The sequence below is a fragment of the Pinus tabuliformis genome, chromosome 1_1 (assembly GCF_031772625.1).
Source record: "Pinus tabuliformis cultivar Carrire ecotype Pingquan chromosome 1_1, CPIR1, whole genome shotgun sequence".
Taxonomy (NCBI): domain Eukaryota; kingdom Viridiplantae; phylum Streptophyta; class Pinopsida; order Pinales; family Pinaceae; genus Pinus; species Pinus tabuliformis.
Genome location: NC_142297.1, coordinates 868,966,903 through 868,989,564, shown reverse-complemented (window position 1 = coordinate 868,989,564; position 22,662 = coordinate 868,966,903). Strand labels below are relative to the sequence as shown.

Here is a 22,662-nt window from a genome sequence, read left to right as displayed (position 1 = left end):
GCTTTGGATTCTAGGGTTTCGCTGCTCCAAACAGGTCATCGTGGCATTTTCGCTAAAACTTTTTTCTGTGACGTTTCAGAAGTCGCAAAAAAAACCCATTTGAGAAGAATTGGCGCTGAACCTTGGGTCCGAATTTCAGAGCTTTTCGCGCGATATTTTCGGAGATATGATCTGAGGAAGTTGGTCTTTTTGCAGACTCCTGAATTACATTCAAAACAGGTGACCTGGGGAAAATCGTCATAACTTTCTCTCTGAGGATCGGATTGAAATTTCGTAAAAAGGTACAGAAAGAGGACGGACTGTAGTTTCTTGTATGCATGTTTCAGATCCAGAGGTCGAAAAAGTGACTCATGGCACGTCGTACAATTTCGCTCTACTGAACTAGTCTATAAGCAAGTCACTATGGGAGATTTCACATAACTCTTCCTTGGGGAATCCAATTTGGGTCAGACTTGTGGCATTGGAAAGAGGACACAGAGGGCTACTACAGCTCACAAATTCAGAAGTAGATGATTGGAAAGTACAGAGATACATCAGAGGCAACATCGAGCTCCTACAAAGTGAAAAAAGGTGTGTAGATTTTCTTAAATTTTTGCTTAAGCTTGGTTTGAAAATTTATTTTGAAGGAATTCAAAGGGCATAGTAGAGCATTATTATCGGTAACTGATGCCCAGAGGAAAGAAAATGCAAACACCTAGTAAGGAACCTGAAAGCTCTAGCATGACTCATGAAGAAGAGGAAGAAATGCAACATGATATATCAAAATTACAAGACCAAGTGCAACAACTGTCCCTTGTACAAAAAGGAACAGAATCTAAGATGGATGGTTTAAAGAAAAATGTAGAAGCTAAGATGGATGGTTTAAAGAAAGGTGTAGAAGCTAAGATGGACTATTTAAAGAAAGGCGTAGAAGCTAAGATGATTGACATGGAAGCTAAGATGGATGATTTGAAGATAGATTTGAAGACAGACATGGACGAATTGAAGATAAATATGAATAAGTTGCTACAAGAAATAGTCCCTAAGGGTGAAAGGGTACTAAAGGAAACTCATGATGAGAACAAAAGAAATGTTAATCATGATTCCATAGACTCTAATGTTGGATCAAAGACTCACCATGTTCCAAAAATCGATATGAGGAAGTTTGATGGCAAGGATCCCGCCACATGGATATTACAGATGGAGCAATTCTTCGATCTCAATAATGTGCAAAACACACAAAAGGTACGTATGGCAACTTTATATTTGGAACCAAATCAGTTTGTATGGTATCAATGGCTTTGTTCTCGTAAACAGTTTATCACTTGGGCAATTTTTACGGAAGAATTGATAGCACATTATGAGGATACAAAAAGCAACACTTTTTTTAGCCAATTGATAAGTCTCAAACAAAAGGGTTCAATAATGGAGCACATTGAGGAGTTCCAAAAATTGAACATAAGGGTAAAAGATATTCCAGAGGAGCATAGGATTGATGTGTTCATAGGTTCTTTAAAGGATAATATCCAACATGATGTGCGCCTTTGGGAACCTGATTCATTAGAGAAGGCATTCAGGTTAGCAAGAAAAATGGAAAGCAAAATTATGGCAACTAGGAAGCATACCATTCACAACTATAAAGATGGAAGTGTTGTTGCCCATAGTCTTCCACAACCTACAAGGTTGACACCACAACAATTGGAAGAAAAAAGAGCAAAAGGGCTTTGTTACAATTGTGATAGCAAATACACAAAAGGTCATAAGTGTGCTGAGAAGAAATTATTCTACATAGATTGTGAAAGAAGAAGAAGAAAAGGAGCAAGAAAGGTCAAAAGAAGAGGATATATTTCAGGAACAAAGCCTAGATGAAGAACAAATAAATCCGACCATATCTTGTAATGCATTGGCGGGAATTACCACTCCTCAAACCATCAAGATAGAAGGACAAATCAAGAAGAAAAAGGTAATAGTGTTGATTGATTCAGGAAGCACCCACAATTTTATTCATTGTAGGGTAGCAAAAGAATTGAATTGCTTCCTATATCCAGCACCAGAGTGTCAAGTGATGATTGCAAATGGAGGAACAATAAATTGTTCTGGAAAGTGCCATAATATCAAGCTATCCATGGGAGAATATGTATTGACTAGCCCAATGCTTTCCATTCCAATGGGAGGTGCTGATGTTGTACTAGGAGTCCAATGGCTACAATCCTTGGGTACAATAGCTTTTAATTTTCAAGAACTTTTCATGAAATTTTCTGTGGAAGGAAAGGAAGTTGAATTAAGGGGTATTGCAGGGAAACCAGGAAAGATAATCAGCTCTAATGGCATGACAAAGCTTCTAAAAAAGGAGCAAAGAGGTGTAATTGCACAATTATGTTCGCTAGATGTTTCCACATTGGAATCATCTATTTCTCCAGATCTCCAAAAAGTCCTGGACAATCATTCCAAGGTATTTGAGACTCCCAAAGGTCTCCCACCTATGCGTGATCATGATCATGCTATTCATCTGATTCCAGGAAGTGTTCCTCCAAACATCAGGCCGTACAGATATCCATATGTCCAAAAAAGTGAAATTGAACGTATGGTTGCAGAAATGCTAGAGGCTGGTATAATTCAACCGAGTCAAAGTTCTTTCTCAGCTCCAGTAGTATTGGTGCACAAGAAGGATGGATCATGGCGCATGTGTCCAGATTATAGGGAGCTCAACAAGCTCACTATTAAAGATAAGTTCCCCATTCCTGTCATTGATGAATTACTGGATGAATTGCATGGATCAATTTACTTCACCAAGTTGGATCTTCGTTCGGGATATCATCAAATCAGAATGAAGATTGAAGACATTCCGAAAACGGCATTTAGAACTCATGAGGGTCATTATGAATTTTTGGTCATGCCTTTTGGCCTTACCAATGCACCTTCAACATTTCAAGGTTTGATGAATTCAATTTTCAAACCATTCCTTAGAAAATTTGTGTTAGTATTTTTTGATGATATACTAATCTACAGCAAGTCTTGGAAGGATCATGTTGAACATGTTGACAAGGTGCTACAACTATTGGAGGAGAAACAATTATATGCAAAAAGATCCAAATGTTTCTTTGGAGTCCAGGAGGTGGAATATTTGGGTCATATTGTATCTCATGAAGGAGTTAAGGTAGACCCTAGCAAAATTAAAGCCATTAAGGAATGGAAAATCCCCACATCCATAAAGCATCTGCGAGGATTTCTTGGGTTGACAGGGTATTATCGCAAGTTCGTTAAGAATTATGGGAGAATAGCAGCACCTCTAACAACATTATTGAAGAAAGATTCATTTTCATGGACTCCGGAAGCAACAAAGGGCTTTAAACATCTTAAAGAGGCAATGTGCCAAGCACCAGTCTTAGCTACACCGGACTTCACAAAAACCTTTATTGTGGAATGTGATGCTTCAGGAAATGGAATTGGTGCTGTTCTAATGCAAGATGAAAGACCCATTGCTTTTGAAAGTCGTCCAATCAAGGGAAAGTTTTTAAGCAAAGCTATTTATGAGAAGGAAATGTTGGCAATACTCCATGCACTTAAGAAATGGCGACCCTACCTAATGGGAAGACACTTCAAGGTAAAAACGGATCATGATAGCCTTAAATACTTTTTAGAACAAAGATTATCCTCTGAAGAGCAACAAAAGTGGGTCACAAAGATGTTGGGTTATGACTTTGAAATCATCTACAAAAAAGGGAAGCAAAATGTGGTGGCAGATGCACTGTCAAGAAAGGATGAGGATATGGAAGCATTGTTGTGTGCCATTTCTATTATCCAACCAGATTGGATAAACGAAGCAAAGGAGGAATGGAAGAATGACGAAGAAGTGTGGGCACTTATTCGAAAGCTACAACAAGATTCCAGTACTTCTGATACATTTAGCTGGCAAAATGATTCGTTATGGTACAAATATCGCTTATACCTCTGTAAGAATTCCCAGCTAAAACAAAAGATTCTTATGGAATTGCACACTTCTCCCTTGGGATGATCTCCAAATCATCAGTGTCCATAGTTCCCTTTGAAGCCTCAATAGTAAACGAGGTCTTCTCTGTGTTTTTAAGTGTTTGCATATTTTTAGGGTCAGATTGTTTGGCAAATTGTTCCCAAATTTCTTTCAGATTATTGTCTGTCAGGACTTCCTCTACCTGTGATCAAGAAGAAGCCTCTGTCTCTTTAGTATGAGCTACATATGAGACTTTTGATGTGCTTACTCCTTTGTCCTGCTCTGTGCTCCACTAATTGAGTTTTAATAACTCCATGGGCAAGTGGGAGATCCTTTTAGTCCTGTATGATTGAATTGAATTAATTCTTCGGAACTGAACTGCATTGTTGCGTCTCTCTCAACCTTTGCATAGTCGGAAACCGACTCAAACATGTCATCAAACTTATCAGGCTCATTTGTGAATTGCCTAAGTTTTGCATGAGTGGTAGCATTCTTGCCAGTATCAATGGGGTCGAACAACTGATTTAGAATGGTTGGAAAGTTCATAAGCTGGAATTCCTCCATTTCCTTAGCAACATGTTTGAAATTCTCAAGGCAATATACACCACAATGAAAGGGAAAGACATGCCACATTGTCTTTTTGTTATCTTTCATGACCTTAGATAGGCCATTTTCGACTGTTTGATAGGATATTTCTCGGGTGAGGAGCTTGTCAGGAATACATAGGGGTAACACATGTGGGTGTGCAAGGATGCCAAAAACCCGAACATAGCTAAGGACTCTTCTCCAAACCATCTACCAACTGATAAGAGGTGGTTGACATTGTTGGCTTCAGGTGATATTCTAGGGAATTTTTCATTAAAGACAAACTGGTGGATTGGAGGCACAAATCCATGGCAAATTTTATAGAAATGGGGTTGATATTTTAACTCCAAGAGAATACTATGATAAACGTGGATAGACATAGGGTCCTGTATGGTCCATTTCCATCCCATGCATGGGAAATTAGAAGTAAAGCAAATAACATCCATTACATAGGCACTCATGTAAAATGGGGGAACAATGTTTTCTAGAAAAAACTACGTTTCTTCCTATAATCTAGGATTTGGATACTTAAATTATTGGATAGAACAGTGCCCCAATCCATAACATAGCTATCACAGGCTGCATCAATCAAGGGTACCCACTGGTCTGAAAACTTTTGGGTATTAGCATAACCAAATAAACTACATATCATGGTGGCAACATAACAATATGGACCGACAAGAGAAGCTATAGAATACATACCCTTATTCTCTCGCTTGTGCTTGCTGACATCTCTTCTCCATTCTTTGATGACTTCAGATTGATCATGATTTTCCTTCATGAATTTTTCAATGAAGTCCTTATCATATTTCTTCTGAGGTGTCGACAACTCGTACATCTGAGTCAAATATTTGCTGGTGAAAGAGTCGATGACTGTGTTCCTCTTGGTCCTAAATTTTCTGTCAGTTATGTTTAGATGGTCAACAACCCATCTGATCATATCCATGTAAGGCAGGATGTTCGACTGAGCAACAATTTTGTGGAGGAATGAATTGACTAGATCACTATACGTAGTATCAAAAATTGGGTATGAAGCTTCAACTGTGGCTACTCTTTCCGTGAATCTCGACTCTTCATCTTTGAAAAGTTGATACAAGGCCTCCCAGGTAGATGTTCTAGCGTTCGAGGTGCATGTGGTATCGGTAAATAATGCAGGCAATTCTGCAACCTTAGGGGGAGGAGCGACTGATTGTTGTTGAACAACAATTTTCTTCCTGGGTTTGGTCGACCGAGACATTTTTGGCGAGTTATGCTTGTCGGGACTGGCTTGTCAAGAGAAACACAAGGGTGAGAGTAACTAACATTAAGAGCGAATAACTTAGCAAATAACCGATTACGTAATAATCCAAGACTTTTATGAGCGAAATCTCAGGAAATCGTTAGTAATAATGAATGCATTTATTCTATCGAAAACCATTAATTCTCCACATTTGTCCATTAACATTGCATTCGTCATATCGCAAGTTTTGAAGCCTTATCACTTTGAATCCTCCGAATGTGATACGTGTTGCGGACCCAACTGCTCCATCATAACACACCTTAATATAATATCGCATCTGCCGCGTCACACCCTTCATATCACAAGTTTTAAAGCCATGTGTCTAGTCATGGACATTAAAAGTCACAATGGTTATGGTGTAAATAATTAAATTGAATGGATATGGTGTAAATAAAGTTGCAAGTCGGAGGCTTCAAAAGTCTGGTCATGGACATTAAAACAAAAACGCTGCTCGCGAGATCCCAATATGCTACCTAGTAGTTTTATGGGGTCGATCTCTTTATTACTATTTATATATATATGCCAGATTTTATTATATTTAGGCCTTAAACCTTTAAAATTTATCTAGAAAAAGTTTTAATCACCATTTTTCTTAAAAAACTTTTTAAGATGTTCCGATATAATAACTTTACATCGAGACTTTCAAATTAAACCTAAAATCTCTCTCTTTTTAATTAAGTTTTTTTTGGAATCTTAAAACTAATATTTCCCACTTATTAATTTTTCTTTTTAAATTATATCCTAAATTTTAAAACAGCCACATTATTTATTAATTCTTTTATTAACTGTAATAAAATTGTTGAATCATACAACACATATATAAAATATTACTTTTACTCGATTCCATATACCAATCGTCCTATCGACATTGCTTTGAATCTCTAGGTGCAATGCTAGTTTTATATACTATGTACGGTGTCAGGGTCGGCGACAATGCTTTTAATCTTTTTAAAATATTATATCATAAAATGGGTTGTTATATCTGATGTAGGGTTTCAAGATCCGCAGATATATGTCCTTCTACGAGGGTTTTCAGGAGGGCCTCTTACACCGCGCCCCCTTTTCAGGTAGGCGCATTTGCAAATATTTGCATTGTGCGATTTTTCTTTCCAGGCGGCGGATTGACTTGATCGGTGCTGGTGCTAAGATGCATCTGGATTCACTTGAAGAAGATTAACAATGTGCTGTAAATTGAATTCCCAGATTCTATAATGTATACGGACAAAGTTGCATTTGTGGACAATTCGAGGCGGCCGGTTCAGATCCTCATATGCAATCGGATAGAGGTGAGTCTAAGCCTTGATTTATTTTGTCTCTCTCAACCCATATTCTCTTATCAGGATGTCTTTTTTGTTTTGTATTTCTGCTTCACATTTTCCAGAAGAGGTGCTGCTTATATTTGCTTTCACAGACTCACAGCAGGCATATTTTTTTCAATCTGTGTTTTTTTGGTGCATTTATTGGCTTACATGTCGATTGATATTGATATATTTTCCCTCAAATTTTCTAATTTTTTATTTCATCTGACTATAAAGAGATACATATCAGAACGAAAATATACATTCTTTGCTAAGCCTGAAGAAAGCATTGATATGGATTGAAGGGTCCTGTATCTTCTCTCAAATTCAGAAATCTTCTTTTGAGGCCCTTGGATCATCTTCAGAAAACTGACCGTCATAAGAGTCCCCATTCGAGGATGGAGAAATATGTTCCTGTAAGACATGATAATCCTTGATTTCCCTCCATAACCTTGAACCCTCAGCCAGCTGTAGTCCTTCCTTCCTCAAGGTGTTTGCTTCACCATTTAATTATTTGTAGACATGTTCAAAGCACTCTGAAATAAAAATGGACAGAACGTTTGATTTCATCTTCTGCTACTGCCATTCATCCAATTAATTACTAACAATTGATGAAATTTAGTAACACTTGGTAAACATATTTTTTTCCTACAGGAATAGCACAAACTGAATTTAAAAGCTAATCGAAACTGTTATCTGAATCTCGTTTGAGCCTATAAACGGAAACAGTTAGAAAACATACAGAGAACATGTAGATCACTGTTGAGAACCCCTCTTAATGCTATTCCATTATCATTGACTAAAAAGTTACTAGAAAAATTGATACGCAGAATTTTCTGTATTTTCTGTAGCATAAATAAAACTAAAACTCTCTAATATCGATACAGATCTGTACCCTAACCTTTTCTCTTATAGATCTCATTGGGTGTCTAGGTTTACAAAAATAGATCTATTGCTTAGATCTTGGGATCTCCATGCAAGAGATTGTGCTGCAAGCAGGATCTGCACTCTATTTACTGGATACAAAAACGAATTTACGAAGACTGTTAAAAATATAAAAGAACTGCCTCATATAACTTTAGTGCCTTATCTCTAAAGTGAAGAGTAAGGATAAACTCATGCTATTCTATCTATAGCTGATTCATGCATGCACACTCACTGCTGGAATACTAAAATTATTAATGTGCCCACAATGCCTTTTTATGCTGCATCCTCATATATTGATCATTATGCTGTATGACATTTACTGCTGTATGGCTTTGTGTAATGCTGTTGTAACAGAAGGTGCCATTTGTGCTTCAACCCAGTAGAAGATGATCAGAGGAAGACTATTTAACAGTTCGTCCTATCAAGGAAAGTGTTCTCCACCGATCCAAGTCATCTTTAACTTCCCTTTGGTCAAAGGTTTAGTCAAAATACCAGGTACCTGCTGATATATTGGAATGTGCTGCAGAACCACAGCTCCCTTCTGAACACTTTTGTCCGATAAAATACCATCTGATCTCGGTGTGTCTGGATCAATGTTTTAAAACTCCGACTCTGACTCGGCCGAGGGTTGACTCCGACTCCGACTCCGACTCGGTATCGACTCGGCCGGCTCGATTTCAATGACTCGGTCCTTGTAAAAAATACATTAAATATTTATTTTTTATAAAAACGCATAATTTTAAAGATTTTCATTCATGTTTCCAAACACACAGCATTAGAATATAGATAGAAGACAACATATGATGAAAGTAGGCTCATGAATATATCCATTATATCAAAATGGCACCCAGTACATTGTCCAATACATACACGATGATGATATAGAGATCAAAACAAAAACACATAACCAAGGACGCTATAAATGGCCTCTACAACAAAACTCTGTGACCAGTACTACTGGCTACTACTAGAGTTGCCAACATCATCTCGCTCAGTGTTACTTGGGAGCAAGAGCGAAAGTGGGGAGTGAGAGCGAAAACGGGAGCGGGAGCGACATTTTGAGAAGCTCTTGGTTTGGGAGCGAATCCCAGAGGAGTTCGACAACCAATGTCACTAACATCAAGGTACATAGAGGGATTGGTGCTCTTGATCAAATACGAGTTCCAGAATCCATACCCTAATACATGACAAAATTCAATGGAAACATTGCAATCCTCCAATCTTGAAACCCTGAAAAATTGATAAGTCTGCTGGATTTTGAATGAAATCTAAAATTCTACTTTCTTCATATGAAATCCAATGAGGCCGAAACCACTCTCAAACATCCTGAGTCATTTCATGGTAATGTTAAAAATTTAAGTAAAAGGATGAAAATGAAGATTAAGGAGAATGTCACTTTTACTTTAAGAATTTAACATTACCATGAAAATTTATAACTGCTTGGAGTCCAAACCAACCAAAAAAAAATTTAAAAATCCATTAAAATTTTATTAAATCGCAGTTTGACATGATGCTGGGCGTTTTTTTGTGACTCGGCCGAGTCATAACGGAAACGGCCGAGTTGGCCGAGTCAGCCATGACTCGGCCGAGTCATGGCTGACTCGGCCAGTCGAACCGTTCCAAAGGCCGGGTCATAGAAAAAGGTATTGGCTCGGATCAACCCGGCCGTTTCGGTTTCGAAACGGCCGTTTCTTAAAACAATGGTCTGGATTGATCATGAAAAACTGAATTTTAGAGAGTTTGATACAACTTTGATTGTTACAGAAGTATCCAAAACTGGTTGGTTTCTGTTAATTTCAAGCAACAATGGTATGTTCTATGCTTTAGAGCAATTTTACTTCAATTTCTTTATTAGCCCAATATCAATATCCAGTTTAGCAATCACATCAACATGATAGTAAAATGCAGATCGAACATAAACATAAACTGTAGAAGACAAGCCAAGACAAGAGGACACAAGATGTGACACCAGCCAGGGACAAACCCCAATGTGGGGAAACCCTTGATCAATTCTTCTTTTAGTTTTCAATAGTTCAACAGAGAGAGATAGTACAATTTACAAATTTTGATAATTTAGAACAACAACAAAAGAGCCTTAACCATAAAAGTTAATGCCGATCAACGAGGCAGATTTGACTCTCAAAGAGTCGTCCAACTTCAGTCAACTTTGGCCTCCAAACAGCAAGATGAAACAACCCTCAAAACAGTCAAATTCAGCCTAGTCAAAGTTTGGTCAAATAGTCAACTTGCGGTCAGCCCTAACCATAGTCAATGCTGGTCAAACAACCTTGGATTTCGTGCCCAAAGCTATGGCTTGCCCAAATAGAAATTCCTCACACAAAACCGTAGTCAAAGATGGTCAACACAGTCAAAACAACCTCCTGAAGTTTTCGGTCAAATTTGTTCAACGCACGGACAACAAGAAAACAACCTTTCCTTCGCACGTGTGGAGAGAGAGAGAAGCCCAAAAATTCGTACCCAATCATGTGAGGAGAGAGATGTGTGAAGATGAATTGTGTCCAAATGAAGATGAGACATCATGTATTTATAGGCTAACGTTGAGGATGAATAGACGTGATTGTTGGGCCTCTGAGCCTACATGAGTTTGCTGGCCGACCTTGACAATTTGTCCATAATATAAATAAATTCATATCTTCATTTGTACATGTCAGAATCCGATGATCTTTAAATCAATCCTACACCTCTCGGAGAGAGGAATCCAAAAAAAATATCAGTTGTCATAAATAAGATGACCCATGTGGAGTTTGGCCCTAGTTGCCAATTTTAATACTCCCTCCCAACTAGGGAGAACTCCACCTGCTAATCCATCTGCCAATCTGTACTATCTCTTCCATCAATGCACTGCTCTGCTGAACTATGAAGCAAAAGAAGTGACCGAGAATGTATCATACCATTCTCTACTGACCCGAAGTCAGTCCCAATCAAAAGAGAGTTTTTCATACCACTCTTACTAACCCGAAGTCAGTTCCAATTGATCCCGGATCAATATCAGACATCCTAGCCTAGGGAGTACAGTAGTACACGATGTGTCCATCGATAGTACTATGGTCCCTATCCTTATTTCCCTACTCATTGGCCAGATGAGAGGTACTTCCCGTGAGTCCTAGACTGCATGGGTAGGATGTCTCGGCAGGAGAAGGATGAACCTCTCACTCTGCTCATATGTCGCCAAGGGGTATTCCTAATTTTAGGTAACAATGGGATGTTCTATGCTTAAGAGCAATTTTATTTCAATTTCTTTATTAGCCCAATATCAATATCCAATGTAGCAATCACATCAACATGATAGTAAAATGCAGATAGAACATCAACATAAATAGTTGAAGACAAGCCAAGACAAGAGGACACAAGATGTGGCACCAGCCAGGGACAAACCCCAATCTGGGGAAACCCTTGATCAATTCTTCTTATATTCATCAATAATTCAACAGAGAGAGAGATAGTACAATTTAAAAATTTGATAATTTATGACAGCAGCAAAAAGCCCTAACCAGAAAAGTCGATGCTGGTTAAACATGGCAGAATTCTTCCTCTAATAAGCTTGGTCAAACCTAGTCAGCTTCGGTCTCCAACATCAAGCCCAATCAGCCCAAAACAGTTCGAAAAAGTCCAGTAAAAATTGGTCAACGAGAGGTTAGATTGCTAATGAGAGGTTAGATTGCCTTGATTTCAGTGCCCAGATCTGCGGCCAATGAGAGGTTAGATTGCCTCGATTTCAGTGCCCAGATCTGCGGCTTGCTAGGACAGAGATACCTCACCCAAATCGCAATCAAAACAGGTCAATGCTAGAGGTCGATGCATTCAAACAACAATCCTGCAGCCCGGTCAATTCTGGTCAACATAGTTAACAAAATCCGTCCTTCTTCCTTCGCACATGTGAGAGATAGCTGCCCAAATATGCATACCCAATCAGATGAGGAGGGAGAGATATGTGAAGATGAAATGATGATAAAATGACTTGAGGTCTCCTCCTTTTATATGCAACGTTGAGGATGAGTTGGTGGTTTGAATGCCTGTTTTGCTTGCTGGCCGACCTTGACAATTTGTCCATAATATAAATAAATTCATATCTTCATTTGTACATGTCGGAATCGGATGATCTTTAGATCACTCCTACACCTCTCGGAGAGAGGAATCCAAGAAAAATATCAGCTGTCATAAATAAGATGACCCATGTGGAGTTTGGCCCTAGTTGCTAATTCTAACAAGTATCACAGGGGAAGGATGAACCACTCACCCTGTACTCAACAAACTACTAGAAGGCTGAACCACTCACCCCATGATTGCTCACTGCTCCAAGAAGTTCCCCAAGGCCCCTGGAGCTCCTAGAGATCAATGTCCATCTCATACAGGGCCCTCATAAGAGGGTCTCTCCACGACACCAAGTCGTTCTCGGAAGGCCTACAATTTGACCTTTCCCAGGGGCTTTGTCAGAATATCGACGACCTGCTCATCAGTCCCAATGTGATGGAGCCTTATTGCTTCTCGTTGTACCATATTTTGAATAAAGTGGTACCTGATATTATATGCTTGGAGCGATCATGAAACACATGATTCTTTGATAATTGGATCCCACTCTAGTTGTCGCACAAGATTACCTCAACCAAATAACTTCACAGGAGGCTATACTAGCAAATATTTATTTGGCCTCGGCGGTGCTCAAGGCAACCGATTTTTGCTCCCTGATCATCTAGGATATCGAAGTAGAACCCAAAGAAAAACAACATCCAAAAGTGCTTTTGTGATCCACCACACTGCCAGCCCAATAACATCAGAATAACCATGCAGCCTCACATTTCCGGCAATGTATCTCAATCCATGAGTGATTGTGCCTCGAAGATATCTCAGAAGATTCTTCGCAACAATCCAATGTATATAATGAGTTTCAACCATGTATTGGCTCAATGTGTTAACTGCAAAATGTATGTCCGGACGAGAACATCAGTGCTCCTATGAGTTGACGATACTCAGAAGCATTTCCCAATTCAGGTCCAGCAGCACTACCTCCAATGCTAGGAAATAGTGCATCGGTCCTAGGTCCTTCATCTCAAATTTAGAAGTGAACTCCCTCTTACATTTGTGAATGAGAGGGTTTGCACTTGTCAGAAAGAAGTCGTCCACATAAAGTACCAGAATGAGAGGATCATCTTCAACCTTAAAGTAAAGGTTCAGATCGACTTCACTTCTAGTGAATCCCAGCTTCATAAGATAACTATCGATCCTGTCATACCAAGCCTGTTGTGCTTGCTTCAATCCATAGAGAGCTTTCTTCAACTTGCATACATGAGATTCCCTATCTTGTATTTCAAACCCCTCGGGTTGTTCCACATAGACTTCCTCTTTGATTGAACTATGCAAGAAGGCGGTCTTGACATCCATCTGATGTAGGTTCCATCCTTGCGAGGCAGCAAGGGCTATGATCAAGCGAATGGTGGAGTATCGGACAATAGGTGCAAATATCTCATCATAATCTACACCTTCCTTTGGAGAGAAGCCTTGAGCAACAAAGCGAGCTTTGAATTTTTCTGCACTTCCATCAGCGCCATGCTTGATTTTGTAGAGCCACTTAGAAGTGACAACCGATTTGTCCTAGGGTCTAGGGACCACATCTTAGAGATCATTCTTCATAATTGACTCGTATTCTTTAGTCATAGCATCCTTCCATACTTGTTGCTTAACGACGTCTTCGAATGATGAAGACTCATTTTGAATGATAGTGCTCATGGCGGTCAAATATCCTTGCTACTTGTTTGGCTTCTTGCTTTCACAGAAAGTCGCTCTTGGTGCAATGTGCCTCCTAGTGTCTTCAAGAGTCTCCCTAAGCCATGAGGGTTTCCTCTTGGAGGAGGAAGGCTCATGAGGGAGTGGATCAATAGGATTCATAGGTTCATCAACATCAGGCATCGTTTCGTCATTTTTTTCACACTGATTTCTTGTGTCAGCTTCTTTGTCCTTCCTTTGGGAAGGCTGTTGATCTTCCTGAGGGCCATATTTTCGTCGAAGGTGACACCATGACTTATCTCAACTTCCTTTTGACTGGCCACATAAATCTTATATCCCTTAGAATTTTCACTATAGTCAACAACGATTCCTTTCTTCCCAGATGCACCCAATTTGCTTTTTTCTCTTTCGGTACATGAAAATATACGTGGCTTCCAAAAATTCTAAAATGAGAGACATTGTGTTTCTTATCAGTGAACATTTCTTCGGGAGTCTTGGAGTCCAATGCTTGATGAGGGCATCAGTTTTAAACATACATGGCAATATTTGCGGCTTCAGCCCATAGAAACTTCGGAAGGGCTTGATCATGAACCATTGCATGGACAACTTCTACAATAGAGCGATTCTTCCTTTTACGCCACACCATTCTGCTCGAGAGTGTATGGTGTTTTAGTCTTCCTCTTAATGCCAACTCCTCTGCAATAATCTTGGAATTCATTAGATTCGTACTCGGCCCCATTATCAATCCTCAGTATCTTGATTTTCTTCTCGAATTGGTTTTCGGTCAAGGCATTGAAATGTCAGAATCAGGTGAACACTTCATCCTTCTTCTTCAAGAAGTAGATCTAGGTCTTGCGAGAATAATCATCCACAAAGGTGAGATAATACAAGTATCCTCCCAAGGAGTTTACGAGCATCATACTAGATATGTCAAAGTGGATCAATTGCAATATGTCTGTGGTCTCGTTGTTACTTGAGGGGAATGGTCCCCTTGTAAGTTTTCCTATGGCACATCCCGGACATACACATTCATGCTCTACTTTGAACTCGGGCATACCTATCACCATCTGTCTTACATTGGGTAGGGCCTTATAATGAAGATGGGCGAACCTCTAGTGCCATAGTTCAAATTGTAGAGATGTGTCGCATGACATGGCTCCAAATGGACTTCCTCCAACTTGATACAAAGTGTTAACCCTGAACCTAAGAGTAAATGCATCTTTAAAATTTATTTTCCAAACATGTACCTTTCCATCGATAAAATCCACCTTGAATTCTTTATTTTCCATTGTTGAAATGGACACTAGGTTCTTTTTGAGATCTGGTACATATAGTACTTCTTGGAAATGAATAGTGTTGCCTTGATTCAATTGAAGGGTAACATTCCCTACTCCCTTCACGGGATAGGTGGCATCGTCTCCAAGGATGATCTCCAAGTTCGTCTCCTTTTCTACCTTCATGCTCTACTTTGAACTCCGGCATACTTGTCGCCATTTGTCTTACATCGGGTAGGGCCTTATAATGAAGATGGGCGAACCTTCGATGCCATAGTTCACGGGATAGGTGGCATCGTCTCCAAGGATGATCTCCAAGTTTGTCTCTTTTTCTATCATATTAGAGAGGGCTTCTTTGTATCCGGTGAAGTGCCGTGAGTCACCACTATCAATCAATCAATTTCCGAAAGTGTCCGGAGGAGAGGCAATGGAGAGTTCTAATATAAGATAGTACTATTTTTGCTTATTGTTAACAACATTAGATTCTCCATACCTGGAGTTCCTTGATTTCTTGGAGGGTCGACCATTTCCTTGATGTCCTGCATTCCTTTTTCCTTTGCCATTTGACTTGCCATTCCTTCGATCATTGTTGTTGAAGTTGCCCCCAGAGTTGTTATGATAGTCATCATCTTGAGGTGTATCCCTTCTATTAGGACACTCCCTTGCATAGTGGCCAAACTTTTTGCAAACAAAGCATCTTCCATTCCTTCCATTTTTGAATCCCAATCTTCCTTGACTTTGCTTTTTTGAGCCTGCATTGTTCTTCCTCTTGGCATGAGCAAAGAATACAGTGAGTTTGCTTCTATTAGAAGGCATTTCTTGCTCCACCATTCTTGTTTCTTCTTGAATGAATCTCGACATCAATTCTTCAAACCCTGGAATTCGATACTTGTTGAGTATAGCAGTTCCAAATACATACCACTTAGGTGGGAGTCCTCCAAGGGTGGTGAGAGTAAGTTCCTTGTTAAGAATGACTTCTCCAATCGAGAGTAGATCATTCTTGATCTCAGTAATCCTCAAGAAATAGGATTGAATGTCCTCATCCTTGCCTTTCTTAATATCCTTCAACTTATTCTTGAGAAATAGAATTTGATTAGCATTGCTAGCCTTGAACATGTCGACCAACTTGTTGTATATCTCCTTGGAGGTCTTCAATTTGGAGATATAGGCCATCAGATGCTTGCCAATGGAATCCTTGGTAATATTTTTCGCTTTGACTTCAGCCTTACTGTACTTGGTCTTCGCAGTGGCTAGTGCATTTGAGGGAGGCTTAGGGATTTTACCCTGCACATAATCCATCACTTTCTTCTCTTCCAAGGTCAAATCAAGAGACATCTTCCATCCATAATAGTTAGATTTATCATGGAGCTTGTCTTCAGTCAGGAAGTAGGATGAGAAACCCATTGAGTCTTTTGCCCTTGTCCAGTTGTCTTTGGTGATTGCTCTTTCACTCTTGCTTGGGCTTTGTCTTCACCTCAGCTTCGATACCATGGTATGTTCTATGATTGAGAGTAATTTTACTTCAATTTCTTTATTAGCCCAATATCAATATCCAATTTAGTAATCACAACAACATGATAGTAGAATGCAGATAAAACATAAACATAAACAGTAGAAGACAAGCCAAGACAAGAGGACACAAGATGTGGCACCAGCCAGGGACAAACCCCAATGTGGGGAAACCCTTGATCAATTCTTCTTTTAGTCTTCAATAGTTCAGTAGAGAGAGATAGTACAATTTACAAATTCTGATAATTTAGAACAGCAGCAAAAGAGACCTAACTAGAAAAGTCAATGCTGGTCAATAGGGCAGATTTGTCCCTCAAAGATTTGGTCAACTTCAGTTAACTTCAGCCTCCAAATAGCAACATGAAACAACCCTCAAAACAGTCAAATTCAGCCTAGTCAGTCTGGTCAAACAGTCAACCTGCGATAATCTTGAATCACAGTCAATGCTGGTCAAACAGCCTCGGATTTCATGCCCAAAACTGCGGCCTGCCCAAACAAAATTTTTTCACACAAAACCGCAGTCAAAGATGGTCAACGTAGTCAAAACAGCCTCCTAAAGTTTTCGGTCAAATCTGGTCAACGCAGGGACAGCAAGAAAACAGCCTTTCATTTGCACATGTGGAGAGAGAGAAGCCCAGAAATCCGTACCCAATCATGTGAGGAGAGAGAGAGGTGTGAAGATGAAGTGTGTCCAAAATCAAATGAAGATGAGGCATCATGTATTTATAGGTTAACGTTGAGGATGAATAGATGTGATTGTTGGGCTTCTGAGCCTACATGAGTTTGCTGGCCGGCCTTGACAATTTGTCCATAATATAAATAAATTCATATCTTCATTGGTACATGTCAGAATCGGATGATCTTTAGATCAATCCTACACCTCTCGGAGAGAGGGATCCAAGAAAAATATCAGCTGTCATAAATAAGATGACTCATGTGGAGTTTGGCCCTAGTTGCCAATTTTAACAGTTTCAGAACTAGAATAACTGGCAGCCATATATTCTGCTTTTGTTGAACTAAGTGTTGCATAAGTTTGTACTTTGTTAACCTACAAAGTTGCCCTTCAAACTAGAAGGTTCCAACTTGGTCCTTTTCTCATCTGGAATATGAATGTAGATAGCACAACTGAAAAACTCAAAGATGTGTTACTTGAGGCTTCTGAATGCCTCCTCTATTGATGTCTTATCCTTCAAAATTCTGTGAGGATACCTATTCAAAATATAGACAATGATAAGACGTTTATACACAGAGACACATGAGCAGAACTAGATCATGAATCATGGATTTGTCTGTTTTATGATAGATCTGTTCCTCCTCTTTGCAACCCCAATCTACTGAGGGTTGTAGGCAACTATCAACGTTTTCTTGATTCTTGCTTTCATGCAAAAGGTATCAAACTCCTTTGGGGTATACTCCTCTCAGTAGTCAGACCTTAACACCTTAATCTTTATACCTATTTGATTTTCTATAAGACCCTTAAACTCTCGAAGCTTCTCAAAGCCCTCATCCTTGGTTTTTTTGAAGTAAGTCTAGGACTTCCTAGAAGAATCATCAATGAAATATTCATAGTAAATGTTACTTGATAAGGAAGTTGAAGAGATGGGCCCACATACATTTGAGTTGATTAGGTCAGAAACCCCTCTTGACCTATGCTCACTAAACATCCTTCACATGCTTGCCAAGCGCACAACACTTGCACACTCCTTTATTCTTAGCCTTGAAGATTGGCAATCCCTACACCATGTTTTTCAAGACTGGAAACATTCGCTAGTGCAAGTGACCTAGTCTCTTTTGTCAAAGCTCACAAAATTTGTCACTATCATACCCTAAAGTTCTTATAGGATTCCCTTGTAATTTAGGATGAGGACTTGTTGATCTTCAAAGTTAGCCATATATGTAGGATATATCATCACTGAAATTGGAAAGTGATTTTTAGTTAAGCTAGGTACATACAAAACATCAATGACTTAGTAAGCTTAAGGATATCACTTGATGGATCCCACTCTTGCAACTTGATACATGGCATCATCACCAAGTTCTACTAAAGATACTCTTGTTAGAGGTTGTATGTTTGCAGGCTCCATTGTCCACATACTAGTCGACCTTAGACATGATGTCAGATGACGGGCATGAGACCATTGAGAAGTGTATCTCGGGATTGGATGAAAGCTCATCCACTTGAGCTGATACTTTTGTACTCCTTGCAAGTTGCTTCTGGCATTGTTGCTTGCCCTTCCCCTTCTTTTGATGACATTGGAAGCAAAGTGCCCAAACTTTTGACACTTGAAGCACTTGATGTGGCTCAAGTCCTTCTTTCCTTGGTTACAAGAACCTAGCTCCTCTGGCTTCCCTTTTTAACCATTCTTTGTTTCTCTTTTCTTGTTTCCCTTCTTCCTCTTACTAATGAGGACAACATTCTGCTCCTCCTCAATGCCTACAATAGTCTCCTTCTAGTTGAAGTCATTCCATAGCCTCCTAAAAATGGGAAGTTTTTAAAATTTTTGGCTTAGATGTCATAGCCAAAAAGTTTCCAAAAAGAACAAGACCTATTTAATGCAATGGGTACTAGCTCTTCACCCTTCACCTCCTCTCAATTGCTGCAAGCTGATCATGGAGATCAATAATCTTCATTAAGTAGGCAACTACGATATCCTTTTGCTCATTTGCAGGGATTAAGCTTATTTCTTAGCAATGTCTTCTGTTTGATGTTCTCACTATGATAGAGTGACTAGAGCATCAAACATGTACTTTATTGTGGTCTTTTTGGTTATGCGAGGGATCTAATGATCCTTCATAGGTTCAAGTATGACTCACTTGACCTTGGCCATCTTCTTTTTATGATTTACCAATTACACAGGTTTGGCTGCTTGGCAGGCTCTACAACTAGTTTCTCAAAGAAGTTAGACAAAACCTACTCCAACAATATCTTTGTGCCTAGAGGCGCTCTCCTGCCTGGTATGGAAGAGATGTTGTAATGTCGTGTCTTGTTATGTAAACATTTTGACTTGGTCAAATTGCATAAATAGAAATGAAATAAAATAAAAAATAAAATAAAATAAAAAATACAAATTAATAATTAAAATAAAATTGAGGTAAAATAGTCAATTTATCATTGGTGGTTTTTGGGCTCCAGGTTTTGACAACCCATGGTTTTGCCAATGGTATTCTTATGTAAGAATAATTTCTACCAGGCGAGATCCATCTCAACTCCAGATCTATCGAGTGTCGAGAGGGATTAAATCTCTTGTGGTGAAAACCTCTTTTAGAGTGAAAAGAGATTTGATCCCTCCAAGTTCTTGGTAGACCTGGAGTTAAGATGGATCTAGGCTGGTTACCTGAGACTTCCCTGTGATGAAGTTAAGAGGGACCATCCAATCTGTCCTTGTATTTGAGATTGACTGTAGCCATACTGCTGCATTGGAATATCGCGTAAACAAAAGTTAAAACAGATCAGCGGCCTAACAAAGAACCTGACAACCTGAAACTTCACTGTGCTTTCCTCAAGCATGGATCACAGCATCTGGCCTTTGGAGCCTTGTGACTGCTACCTTTCATAGGTAGCAGTCCTACTATCTATTCAAGGATTTTTAGAATGTTTCAACAAACCTCTCTGATACCATTATGAATTTGTCTAACTACTTGTAAACAGATTCTTCTTCTAATGGAAACTAACAGTCTAAATCTAAAGGCTAATCAAAACTGCAATCCGAATCTCACTATAATCTTGATGTTGGGTTGTGTTATATTCTTTCCATGTAGTTAATAGGGGGTTTGAAGGGCACCCGTAAGCCCACTTTATGGGCTGCCCCGGAAAATTTGGGCTTTGCACCATATGTTAGGTTGGGCGGACCCACCTATGGTTTTGTGCATGATTTTCGCACATGTTTTTTGGACGCGATGGTTTTCGGTCCATGGTATTGGACGCGATGGTTTTCGGTCCATGGTATTGGATGCTTCGGCATGTATAAATATGTATTGTAACATTGAAAGGAACATAATGAAAAATCAAGCTGGTAGTCCCGGTTTTGGGATCCAGGGAAAAATCTTTGTGCATATGTGTTTTATGGGTTATGCTCTCGCATTGTTTATTTTCTTTGTTTAAGAATTCGTATGCAGGTAATTTCTGTACAGGGTTAAAACCTACATTTGGTATCAGAGCTGTTTTGGCTTCAAGGGGACGCCTTTGTTGCTGAGGGGTTTCGCTCGGGCCTGTGGTAGACCCTGTTCAGTGGGAGATCTGCGAGATCGATTCTGGTGGTGAAAGAAGATGGCGAGCAGTGGAAAGATAGAGATTGAGAAGTTCAATGGTCAGAATTTTGAGTTGTGGAAACTCAAGATGGAGGATCTGTTGGTGGATAAAGATCAGTGGATCGCGGTAGATCCGGGTACTAAACCATCGGGAGTGACCGATGAAGAATGGAAGAAGTTGGATCGGAAGGCAAAGAGCACAATACGATTGTGTGTCTCAGATTCAGTATTGCTGAATGTATCAGGGGAAGCTACGACAAAGGCTTTGTGGGTCAAGTTAGGGACTTTGTACCAATCTAAGTCTCTGGTGAATAAACTGTTCCTGCGGAAAAAGCTGTATAACCTGAGGATGAAAGATGGAGACTCGGTGACAGAGCATCTGAATGCGTTTAATACTGTGGTAAGTCAGTTATTATATGTTGATATTAAAATTTCAGATGAAGATAAGTGCATTAGTCTGTTGTGTTCTCTACCAGATTCGTGGGATAGTCTGGTTATTGCAATAGGTAGCAATGCAACTGCTTTGCAGTTTGATGAAATAGTCTCAGCCTTGCTGACAGAGGAGATGAGACGGAAAAATATGGACAACCAGAATGGTGATGCCTTGTCTGTACGAGGACGGTCCCAGAACAGAAACAAAAATAAGTCATCGAGTAGGAGATCTAAATCTAGAGGGAGATCTAAATCTCCAGGAAAACCTACAAAGATGGTGTGTTGGAAATGCGGAAAGGAAGGGCACTTCAGAAGGGATTGTAAATCTAAAGCTCCTGATAAAGGAAAGGGATCTGATGATGCTCCTTTTGCAGAGGTGAAAACCACCTCAGATGAAGGTGGGGATGTGTACTTGGCTTCTTCAAGTACACATGTAGATCATGAGGCATGGTTGATTGACTCAGGTGCATCCTTTCACTTCACTCCCCATAGAGAGTGGTTCTGCGAGTATGAGAAATACGATGGTGGTGATGTCTTCTTAGGAGATGATAGGAAGGCTAAAATCATTGGTTGGGGAAAAGTAAAGTTGAAGTTGCAAGGTGGAAGGGTTAGAACACTTCCGGGTGTTCTACATATTCCTGCATTGGCCAGAAATCTGATTTCTGTAAGCAAGTTGGATGATGCAGGTGTAAAGACGGTGTTCGAGAAAGATACCTGCAAGATGGTTCGAGGAGCACTGATATTAATGCGAGGAGTTCAGATTTGAACTCTATACAAGCTGCAAGGTAGCACTGTTGTTGATGGGTGCAATAGTTCTATGGTTCCTGAAAATGGAGTAGAGAATCTAGTGGTCTTTGGAGAGAAGACCATGTTGTGGCATCAAAGGCTTGGACATATTGGAGAGAAGGGCCTTTGAATACTTCATGGTAAAGGTATGGTAGAAGGTATGAATAATAGCTCTCTGGATTTTGATTTCTGTGAAAATTGTGTATATGGGAAGCAGAATCGGGTGAGTTTCCCCCTGGTGGTAAGAGGACGAAACAGATATTAGAGCTTGTGCACAGTGATGTGTTTGGACCTGTGAAGGTTCCATCACTGGGTAAGTTTGTGTACTATGTATCATTCATAGATGACTTCTCAAGGAATACATGGATATATTTTCTTAAGAAGAAATCTGAAGTCTTTGACAGGTTTAAAGAATTTAAGGCTCTGGTGGAAAATCAGACAGAGAAGAAGATAAAGGTGCTGAGGACAGATAATGGTGGAGAATTTTGCAGCAAGGAATTTGAAGAATTTTGTAAGAAGTGTGGTATAGCACGGCAGGAGACTACTCCATATACACCTCAGCAAAATGGAGTCGCAGAAAGAATGAACAAGACGTTGATGGAAAGGGAAAGAAGCATGCTCAGTGGTGCCGGG

The 22,662-nt window shown here is 39.6% G+C and overlaps 1 protein-coding gene across 7 annotated transcripts in view; it reads left to right on the top strand.

Annotated features, from left to right (window-relative positions):
• The first annotated feature begins 6,680 nt into the window (after nt 1-6,680).
• LOC149217047 (uncharacterized) overlaps nt 6,681-22,662 on the top strand; it is a 41,950-nt gene continuing 25,968 nt past the window's right edge. For all 7 annotated transcript variants that reach the window (XR_016251212.1, XR_016251213.1, XR_016251211.1 and 4 more), the window contains exons 1-2: nt 6,681-6,880; nt 7,017-7,099. Coding sequence is in view for 4 of the 7 variants with exons in the window: in XM_089392934.1 (XP_089249060.1) it covers nt 6,747-6,880; nt 7,017-7,099 (217 nt within the window). In the remaining 3 variants the exon portion in view is untranslated. The remainder of the gene's footprint in view (nt 6,881-7,016; nt 7,100-22,662) is intronic.